This window comes from Penaeus japonicus, unplaced genomic scaffold (assembly GCF_977035675.1).
Source record: "Penaeus japonicus unplaced genomic scaffold, GWHDUDI00000001_assembly GWHDUDI00000012, whole genome shotgun sequence".
NCBI lineage: Eukaryota > Metazoa > Arthropoda > Malacostraca > Decapoda > Penaeidae > Penaeus > Penaeus japonicus.
The window spans coordinates 30309654-30322153 of NW_028234414.1; the positions used below are offsets into that span (position 1 = coordinate 30309654).

At 34.8% G+C, this 12500-nt stretch overlaps 1 protein-coding gene across 1 annotated transcript; it reads right to left on the reverse strand.

Annotated features, from left to right (window-relative positions):
• Window positions 1–2877: 2877 nt before the first annotated feature.
• LOC147470806 (uncharacterized) lies at window positions 2878–4443 on the reverse strand. The gene has a single exon (XM_086542158.1). The coding sequence runs from the start codon at window positions 4441–4443 to the stop codon at window positions 2878–2880; it is 1566 nt and encodes a 521-aa protein (XP_086398284.1).
• Between the last annotated feature and the right edge of the window lie 8057 nt (window positions 4444–12500).

Sequence of the window (12500 nt, forward strand, 5' to 3'; positions counted from 1 at the left end):
TATATATATATATATATATATATATATATATATATATTTATATATATGTATATATATATGTATATATATACATATACTTATATATTTATATATATATATGTATGTATATATGTATATATAAATGTATATTTATATATATGTATATATATGTATATATGTATATATATGTATATGTATATATAAATATATATATATATACACACATATATATGTATATATATATGTATATATATATATATATACATATATATATATATATATATATATATACGTATATGTATATATGTATATATATATATATATATATATATATATATATATATATATATTATTACGACCACTTCTCCTATACTTAGTATAATTGGCCTTGTCCGTGTTGAATCCATTTACTTTCTTTATTCTGAAAACTTATCACCTGATTCAACACTGGGAAGTGGGGTAATAACATTGCCACAATGTCCTTTTTATTGTGACAACAGTGATCCAATCTTATGTTAAGATACAAGAGCATTAATTGTTCAACTTCGGATAATAAAACACTTATTTATATAAAACTCAAAACTATATTAAAATAAGATAGTCTTCTTCATTTAACAAAACATAAGAAATAAACACAATATGAATCTTCAAATCACTGATACAAAACTAAATAGAATATCTTTCAATAGCACCTCCAAACATATTCACTCGTAATAATTCCAATCCCTCACTCGTAATAATTCCAATCCCCGTATTAATGGATTTCCCAAATACTGAGAAACAAACATTAACTATTTTAGTTAACAACCTGAGTAGGTAAATCACAACATCACACAGCATGGAAATATCCAGTAAACCTTCTGTCCTTGTCTCCCAAGTGTAAACAATGGCCTCGACCCCAATGTAGGAATACATTAACTATCTCCGTTAATATCACAATAATCCTACCACTGAGATCAAATACATCCACCAAACCTTGTAGCTGAACCCATCGAATCCACGATAAGCACCACAAGAAACACAGCTTGGAAGAAATAACGCTACAATCGACCAAACAAAATAGTGAGAGACGACACTACTATCACAGCCTGGGTTCCCCACGTGTCTCTCTCGAATGTAAACAAAACGCTCCTGACTAGGACGCTTGCATTGCGCATCTCGCTCTTCACTTGAAACAAAATTAGTATACATTACATGAAGTAAATATAACAAAACAATCATAATTTCTATATTAGGTATCAGGGCGTAATACATCCCCCCCCTAAAAATAGTTTTCTGCTACAGTCCTTTGCTTTAAGGACCACTGCGAGATAAAGCATCTGCTATCACATTATCAATACCTTTAATGTGTTTAATTACTAGATTAAATGGCTGGAGCAGAAAACTCCATCTCATAAGCCTCTGATTCTTATTCTTAAACCTTTCAATAAAAATTAATGGGTTATGGTCTGTAAACACAGTAATAGGAAATGGTGAGGCACTTAAGTACACTTCAAAAAATTGCAAAGCCAAAATCAGAGACAATGCCTCCTTTTCTATGGTGGCATAATTAAATTGATGCTTCTTAAACTTAGCACTATAATAACAGATAGGATGTAATATATCATCAAATTCTTGTAATAACACTGCACCTGCACCATAATCACTAGCATCAACATGTAAAATAAAAGAAATACTGTAGTCTGGATTCCTTAACATTGGAGGACACATTAACAATCCTTTGATTTTCTTGAAGGCATCTTCACATTCTTGTGTCCCTGTAAATTTCTGGTTCTTCTTAAGTAAATTAGTTCATGGCACTGCTACAGTAGATAAGTTTGGACAAAATCTTTTGTAGTATCCCACCATACCAAGGAAACTCATCACTTCTCCGTCAATCCAATCTGATAGTAGCCTTTTAACAGATCAATCTTGGTAATGTAGTTTGCATTTCCTATTTGATCAATTATATCATCGATCCTTGGTAAAGGGTAAGCATCCGTCTTTGTTTCTTGATTCACTTTTTTGTAATCCGTACACAATCTAAAAGAACCGTCTGGTTTTGGTACCAATAGACATGGTGAAGACCAGCTACTTGCACTAGGTTCTATGATGTTATTATCTAGTAAATATCTTATTTCTTGCTTTAGATATTCCCTTTTCACATGATTCATCCTGTACGGAGCCTGTTTGATAGGAGAAGCATTTCCTACATCCACATCATGTTGTACCAAGTTTGTTTGTTGGGGTACATCACTAAACAACTTCACATGCTGATGTATTAACACACAAATTTCCTCCCTTTGATTATCAGACAAATGACTCAGTTTGTCATTCAAGTTATTCAGAATATCACTGTTACACAATTTCATATCTATATTCATATTTCTAAATTCATCCTCATGATTATCACTTATCACATTAAGATTGACAACCTTGGCTGAAATGTTTCTTAATGGTATGGCTTCTGGGTATCTGGTAGTACAACACATAATTGTTAACAAATATTGATGTCCTGATTTGGTCTTGGGTAATGGTCCCACACAATCTACCAATACTCTACTAAAAGGTTCATCCAATACAGGAATAGGTATAAGGGGAGCTTTGGCTATACTTTGGTTTGGCTTCCCCACAATTTGACATGTATGACAAGACTTGCAAAAATTAATCACATCCTTTTTTACATAAGGCCAATAGAAATGATTCAGAATCTTGGCATAAGTCTTCCTAATTCCTAAATGTCCAGACATAGGTGTATTATGAGCTAATTTCAATACCTCAGATCTGTATCTCTTTGGAAGTACAATTTGATGAACTGCCGTCCAAGAGTTATCTGCTGGAACTTTGGGCGGAGTCCACTTACGCATAAGGACACCATGTTTAATATAGTAGCCCTTGGAACATTCACTAATCTCTTTTTCACTCATAGCCATTCATAAATTCTTTAATCTTAACATCATTACTTTGATCAATAATTAATTGTTCTCTATTACTCAAAATATTGGTATCTAGCTCTTGCACATCATGGGCATCATTCACACTAAACAAGGATGTTAACCTAAAATCATCCTCACACATTCTATGTTCACTTGTGGATAGATCATTCTGATCTGCTACAATATCATCAGTAGACACCATCTGTGACCTTGAACGAGTCACAGCACAAGATGGAAAAATACCCGTAACTTCATCCTCTAACTCTTTAGTTTCATTTTCCTGAGTAGGTTCATCTACAACAATAGGGTCAGGTATAACTTTACCTCCAGCCAAATCATTTCCTAACAGCAAGTCAACCCCTGGAACCGGTAACTTAGAAGCAACTCCACCTACCACAGAACCAATAACAATACCTGATTTCAAATAAACAGTATGAAGAGGTACCTTAATGACACCACCTACCCCTTCTAGGATGACACTTGCAGAAGTCGAGGTCAAATCAGACAAATGTAGAGATCCCTCTAACAACAAAGACTGAGCGGCTCCTGTGTCTCTCAAAATACGGATAGGCCGCATGGCATCACTCTCCTCAATACCAACAAATCCTTCCGAGAGGAAAGGTTCAAAGTCCAAATTCTCAACAACAGGATTCTTCTGCGGGGAAAGATTTACATTAGGCACATGGGAATACTGATCTTCCTCAGACCACATTTTCACTAAAGCAGCAGACTTTGGTGAAACTTTGCTTATTTTTGGACAATTAGTCTTAATATGTCCTGGCTGTTTACAATAAAAGCATGTAATAGTTGTCCCAAATGAAGATTTACCAGGAGGATTGTTTTGGATTTTTGCAAAATTAGGTTTTCCTCCTTGTTGCCCACTTGCTGAGTTAACATAATTAACATTTGCTTTATTATTGTACTTGTTCACTTGAGGCAAAGATCTATAATTAGTCTTATGAGTAAGTACATATGTATCTGCCAAAGAAGTAGCTTTGTCTAAGGAGTCAATATCTCTTTCTTCTAGGAAAATTCTCAGATTAGGATCCAGACACCTTTTAAATTCTTCTATTAACATAAGTTCCCTGAGTTTTGAAAAATCCTCATCAATATTCTTGGATCTACACCAAAAGTCAAAGTTCTTCTCCTTTAGACGACCAAATTCCTGATACGTCATAGAATCAGTCTTCCGAGCATTTCTGAAAGTCTGTCTATAATATTCTGGTACTCTTTCATAGGCTTTTAATACTTGAGATTTTAACACTTTATAATTACGGCTATCATCTATGGATAGATTTGAACTTACACTTTGTGCTTTACCAACAAATTTACTTCTGACTAATACAGCCCAATAATCTTCATCTATTTGAAGACTGACTGCAACTTTCTCAAATTCTCTGAAAAATGTTTCTATGTCCTCCTCATTAAAACTTGGGAGTATGTTAACATATTTGAATATGTCAATAGGCTTACTCTCAGAAACTTTCTTACTTGATAACCCCAATTCTAGACGTTTTATCTCCAACTGCTTTTCTAATTCTAGTTCCATTTCTCTTAACCCATTGCGTACGGGTGTCATGTATATGACGTAGGAGCTTTGGCCTGAGGACGGGCGTCATGACGTACACGACGTTCGGGGATTTTGGATCACTGTGCTATTTTATTTTGCTATGAAAAAGGAATGAGTGATGATGGCTACTGCAGTCCTAATTACTATAATTGCCATAATATCGTTCAAGCTTAACGTCCAAAACCTAGATGGCACCACTTTTTCCTAGTCAAAAACCAGCGGTGAGAGAGCTGAATGGCACATCCACGGTCTCTAGCAAGCACTGTCTCTATAGAGCGATGGCACACACTAAGTTCATGAACCCTTGCTCCAAAGTACCGCCGATGGAGGATGTGCAGGCAGAACGAGAAGAGGAAAGTGACTCAATCCATACCCAGTGTCTAAAATGTGCTCCTGTGCCAATATGGATGCCTTTCTCTGTGGCTCTCACAGTCACAAGCACAGGTTTCATTCCCCCCTCTTCCCTACTCTTTTGTTATCTTCATTGTAGATGGTTATATATTTGTTATTCTTTCATGACAGCACAAAAATATGAAAAAAAAAGTTGCTTTTTGTCCTCCCATAAAACAGTAATACTTCTATCACTGAGTATAAAGAAAATAATGAGCTAATATGGGTAATATACTACAATTTTAGTCAACTGCAGCACTGATAGAGCCTGTCATATGGCACATATAAGTCTCTAAACTCAATAAAACACACAAAAAAATAAAACACAAAAACCGCTCTAGTTTTGCAATGAATGACTGAAAGAGATTGGGATGCTTCAAATTATATTGCTTCAAGCGGTCTCTCTCTAAAATAAAACCTATCCTGGAGGCTGGGCAAGCAAATTTATCTCCGTCTGCAATGGGTTAATCTAATTTGAATCTTTTCCTGTGACTCTACTTCCATCTGCTTAATCTTCAACTCTTTTTGGACTTGAAGGTCAACAGGAATTACATAACTATCTATTAACTTAAGAGCTTCTTCTGAAATAATACCTTCACTGACTAAATGTTCAATAACTTTACATTTAATGAGATCTTTCTTCATACTACTGTCTACTTCACAATAATAATATTTACCAATTTCTAACCAATCACTTTTCTTTACAGATCCTGCCAGCAACTCAATGCTAGGCTTACTCACAAATTTCTCTGTAAACGACATTTTGAGATCTCCTTTACAATCACGAAGCTGAACAATGTTATTATAATTCAAGCGGCTGGATCACAAAAACATTGGAATGATTCCTTACATTTACAAAATATCTCATGACATGTTCATAACAATATGATCCTGGCAAGGTCGCCATTTATTACGACCACTTCTCCTATACTTAGTATAATTGGCCTTGTCCGTGTTGAATCCATTTACTTTTTTTATTCTGAAAACTTATCACCTGATTCAACACTGGGAAGTGGGGTAATAACGTTGCCACAATGTCCTTTTTATTGTGACAACAGTGATCCAATCTTATGTTAAGATACAAGAGCATTAATTGTTCAACTTCGGATAATAAAACACTTATTTATATAAAATTCAAAACTATATTAAAATAAAATAGTCTTCTTCATTTAACAAAAGATAAGAAATAAACACAATATGAATCTTCAAATCACTGATACAAAACTAAATAGAATATCTTTCAATAGCACCTCCAAACATATTCACTCGTAATAATTCCAATCCCTCACTCGTAATAATTCCAATCCCCGTATTAATGGATTTCCCAAATACTGTGAAAAAAACATTAACTATTTTAGTTAACAACCTGAGTAGATAAATCACAACATCACACAGCATGGAAATATCCAGTAAACCTTCTGTCCTTGTCTCCCAAGTGTAAACAATGGCCTCGACCCCAATGTAGGAATACATTAACTATCTCCGTTAATATCACAATAATCCTACCACTGAGATCAAATACATCCACCAAACCTTGTAGCTGAACCCATCGAATCCACGATAAGCACCACAAGAAACACAACTTGGACAAAATAACGCTACAATCGACCAAACAAAATAGTGAGAGACGACACTACTATCACAGCCTGGGTTCCCCACGTGTCTCTCTCGAATGTAAACAAAACGCTCCTGACTAGGACGCTTGCATTGCGCATCTCGCTCTTCACTTGAAACAAAATTAGTATACATTACATGAAGTAAATATAACAAAACAATCATAATTTCTATATTAGGTATCAGGGCGTAATACATCCCCCCCCTAAAAATAGTTTTCTGCTACAGTCCTTTGCTTTAAGGACCACTGCGAGATAAAGCATCTGCTATCTCATTACTCCTCAATACCTTTAAAGTGTTTAATTACTAGATTAAATGGCTGGAGCAGAAAACTCCATCTCATAAGCCTCTGATTCTTATTCATAAAACTTTCAATAATAATTAATGGTTATGGTCTGTAAACACAGTAATAGGAAATGGTGAGGCACTTAAGTACACTTCAAAAAATTGCAAAGCCAAATCAGAGACAATGCCTCCTTTTCTATGGTGGCATAATTAATTGATGCTTCTTAAACTTAGCACTATAATAACAATAGGATGTAAATATCATCAAATTCTTGTAATAACACTGCACCTGCACCATAATCAACTAGCATCAACATGTAAAATAAAAGAAATACTGTAGTCCCTGGGGATTCCTTACATTGGAGGACCACATTAACAATCCTTTGATTTTCTTGAAGGCATCTTCACATTCTTGTGTCCTGTAAATTTCTGGTTCTTCTTAAGTAAATTAGTTCATGGCACTGCTCCAGTCAGATAAGTTTGGACAAAATCTTTTGTAGTATCCCACCATACCCCCAAAAGGAAAAATCACTCACCACTTCTCCGTCAACGCAATCTGATAGTAGCCTTTTAACAGATCAATCTTGGTAATGTAGTTTGCATTTCCTATTTGATCAATTATAACATCGATCCTTGGTAAAGGGTAAGCATCCGTCTTTGTTTTCTTGTTCACTTTTTTGTAATCCGTACACAATCTAACCCCCCCCCCCCCAAGAAGATCCCCCGTCTGGTTTGGTACCACTCGACATGGTGAAGACCAGCTACTTGCACTAGGTTCTATGATGTTATATCTAGTAAATATCTTATTTCTTGCTTTAGATATTCCCGTTCTCACATGATTCATCCTGTACGGAGCCTGTTTGATAGGAGAAGCATTTCCTACATCCACATCATGTTGTACCAAGTTTGTTGTTGGGGTACATCACTAAACAACTTCACATGCTGATGTATTAACACACAAATTTCCTCCCTTTGATTATCATACAAATGACTCAGTTTGTCATTCAAGTTATTCAGAGATCACTGTTACACAATTTTCATATCTATATTCATATTTCTAAATTCATCCTCATGATTATCACTTATCACATTAAGATTGACAACCTTGGCTGAAATGTTTTAAATGGTATGGCTTCGGGTATCTGTAGTACAACACATAATTGTTAACAAATATTGATGTCCTGATTTGGTCTTGGTAATGGTCCCACACAATCTACCAATACTCTACTAAAAGGTTCATCCAATACAGGAATAGGTATAAGGGAGCTTTGGCTATACTTTGGTTTGGCTTCCCCCACAATTTGACATGTATGACAAGACTTGCAAAAATTAATCACATCCTTTTTACATAAGGCCAATAGAAATGATTCAGAATCTTGGCATAAGTCTTCCTAATTCCTAAATGTCCAGACATAGGTGTATTATGAGCTAATTTCAATACCTCAATCTGTATCTCTTTGGAAGTACAATTTGATGAACTGCGTCCAGAGTTATCTGCTGGAACTTTGGGCGGAGTCCACTACGCATAAGGACACCATGTTTAATATAGTACCCTTGGAACATTCACTAATCTCTTTTTCACCTCATAGCCATTCATAAATTCTTTAATCTTAACATCATACTTTGATCAATAATTAATTGTTCTCTATTACTCAAAATATTGGTATCTAGCTCTTGCACATCATGGGCATCATTCACACTAAACAAGGATGTTAACCTAAAATCATCCTCACACATTCTATGATCACTTGTGGATAGATCATTCTGATCTGCTACAATATCAGCAGTAGACACGATCTCTGACATTGAACGAGTCACAGCACAAGATGGAAAAATACCCGTAACTTCATCCTCTAACTCTTTAGTTTCATTTTCCTGAGTAGGTTCATCTACAACAATAGGGTCAGGTATAACTTTACCTCCAGCCAAATCATTTCCTAACAGCAAGTCAACCCCTGGAACCGGTAACTTAGAAGCAACTCCACCTACCACAGAACCAATAACAATACCTGATTTCAAATAAACAGTATGAAGAGGTACCTTAATGACACCACCTACCCCTTCTAGGATGACACTTGCAGAAGGTCGAGGTCAAATCAGACAAATGTAGAGATCCCTCTAACAACAAGACTGAGCGGCTCCTGTGTCTCTCTCAAAATACGGATAGGCCGCATGGCATCACTCTCCTCAATACCAACAAATCCTTCCGAGAGGAAAGGTTCAAAGTCCAAATTCTCAACAACAGGATTCTTCTGCGGGGAAAGATTTACATTAGGCACATGGGAATACTGATCTTCCTCAGACCACATTTTCACTAAAGCAGCAGACTTTGGTGAAACTTTGCTTATTTTTGGACAATTAGTCTTAATATGTCCTGGCTGTTTACAATAAAAGCATGTAATAGTTGTCCCAAATGAAGATTTACCAGGAGGATTGTTTTGGATTTTTGCAAAATTAGGTTTTCCTCCTTGTTGCCCACTTGCTGAGTTAACATAATTAACATTTGCTTTATTATTGTACTTGTTCACTTGAGGCAAAGATCTATAATTAGTCTTATGAGTAAGTACATATGTATCTGCCAAAGAAGTAGCTTTGTCTAAGGAGTCAATATCTCTTTCTTCTAGGAAAATTCTCAGATTAGGATCCAGACACCTTTTAAATTCTTCTATTAACATAAGTTCCCTGAGTTTTGAAAAATCCTCATCAATATTCTTGGATCTACACCAAAAGTCAAAGTTCTTCTCCTTTAGACGACCAAATTCCTGATACGTCATAGAATCAGTCTTCCGAGCATTTCTGAAAGTCTGTCTATAATATTCTGGTACTCTTTCATAGGCTTTTAATACTTGAGATTTTAACACTTTATAATTACGGCTATCATCTATGGATAGATTTGAACTTACACTTTGTGCTTTACCAACAAATTTACTTCTGACTAATACAGCCCAATAATCTTCATCTATTTGAAGACTGACTGCAACTTTCTCAAATTCTCTGAAAAATGTTTCTATGTCCTCCTCATTAAAACTTGGGAGTATGTTAACATATTTGAATATGTCAATAGGCTTACTCTCAGAAACTTTCTTACTTGATAACCCCAATTCTAGACGTTTTATCTCCAACTGCTTTTCTAATTCTAGTTCCATTTCTCTTAACCCATTGCGTACGGGTGTCATGTATATGACGTAGGAGCTTTGGCCTGAGGACGGGCGTCATGACGTACACGACGTTCGGGGATTTTGGATCACTGTGCTATTTTATTTTGCTATGAAAAAGGAATGAGTGATGATGGCTACTGCAGTCCTAATTACTATAATTGCCATAATATCGTTCAAGCTTAACGTCCAAAACCTAGATGGCACCACTTTTTCCTAGTACCAGCAGGTGAGAGAGCCTTGAATGGCACCCATCCACGGTCTCTAGCAAGCACTGTCTCTATAGAGCGATGGCACACACTAAGTTCATGAACCCTTGCTCCAAAGTACCGCCGATGGAGGATGTGCAGGCAGAACGAGAAGAGGAAAGTGACTCAATCCATACCCAGTGTCTAAAATGTGCTCCTGTGCCAATATGGATGCCTTTCACTGTGGCACTCACAGTCACAAGCACAGGTTTCATTCCTCTTCCCTACCTCTTCTTGTTATCTTTATTGTAGGTGGTTATATGTTTCGTATTCGTTCATGACAGCACAAAAATACGAAAAAATAAAGTTGTTTTTTGTCCTCCCATAAAACAGTAATACTTCTATCACAGTGAGTATAAAGAAAATAATGAGCTAATATGGGTAATATACTACAATTTTAGTCAACTGCAGCACTGATAGAGCCTGTCATATGGCACATATAAGTCTCTAAACTCAATAAAACACACAAAAAAATAAAACACAAAAACCGCTCTAGTTTTGCAATGAATGACTGAAAGAGATTGGGATGCTTCAAATTATATTGCTTCAAGCGGTCTCTCTCTAAAATAAAACCTATCCTGGAGGCTGGGCAAGCAAATTTATCTCCGTCTGCAATGGGTTAATCTAATTTGAATCTTTTCCTGTGACTCTACTTCCATCTGCTTAATCTTCAACTCTTTTTGGACTTGAAGGTCAACAGGAATTACATAACTATCTATTAACTTAAGAGCTTCTTCTGAAACAATACCTTCACTGACTAAATGTTCAATAACTTTACGTTTAATGAGATCTTTCTTCATACTACTGTCTACTTCACAATAATAATGTTTACCAATTTCTAACCAATCACTTTTCTTTACAGATCCTGCCAGCAACTCAATGCTAGGCTTATTCACAAATTTCTCTGTAAACGACATTTTGAGATCTCCTTTACAATCACGAAGCTGAACAATGTTATTATATTAATGCTGGATCACAAAAACATTGGAATGATTCCTTACATTTACAAAATATCTCATGACATGTTCATAACAATATGATCCTGGCAAGGTCGCCATTTATTACGACCACTTCTCCTATACTTAGTATAATGGGCCTTGTCCGTGTTGAATCCATTTACTTTCTTTATTCTGAAAACTTATCACCTGATTCAACACTGGGAAGTGGGGTAATAACGTTGCCACAATGTCCTTTTTATTGTGACAACAGTGATCCAATCTTATGTTAAGATACAAGAGCATTAATTGTTCAACTTCGGATAATAAAACACTTATTTATATAAAATTCAAAACTATATTAAAATAAAATAGTCTTCTTCATTTAACAAAAGATAAGAAATAAACACAATATGAATCTTCAAATCACTGATACAAAACTAAATAGAATATCTTTCAATAGCACCTCCAAACATATTCACTCGTAATAATTCCAATCCCTCACTCGTAATAATTCCAATCCCCGTATTAATGGATTTCCCAAATACTGTGAAAAAAACATTAACTATTTTAGTTAACAACCTGAGTAGATAAATCACAACATCACACAGCATGGAAATATCCAGTAAACCTTCTGTCCTTGTCTCCCAAGTGTAAACAATGGCCTCGACCCCAATGTAGGAATACATTAACTATCTCCGTTAATATCACAATAATCCTACCACTGAGATCAAATACATCCACCAAACCTTGTAGCTGAACCCATCGAATCCACGATAAGCACCACAAGAAACACAACTTGGAAGAAATAACGCTACAATCGACCAAACAAAATAGTGAGAGACGACACTACTATCACAGCCTGGGTTCCCCACGTGTCTCTCTCGAATGTAAACAAAACGCTCCTGACTAGGACGCTTGCATTGCGCATCTCGCTCTTCACTTGAAACAAAATTAGTATACATTACATGAAGTAAATATAACAAAACAATCATAATTTCTATATTAGGAATCAGGGCGTAATAATATATATATATACATATATATATATATATATATTTATTTATGTATATATATATATATGTATATGTATATGTATATATCTATACATATATGTATATATATACGTACATGTATATACATACATATATATACACATACATATACGTTTGTATATATACATACACACACATATATGTATATATACATATATATACATATACATATATATACATATATATATATAATATATAGTATATTATATATATATATATAAATATATATATATATATAAATATATATACATATATATATATATATATATATATATGTATGTATGTATGTATGCATATGTATACATATATGTGTGTATACATATGTATATGTATATATATATATATATATATATA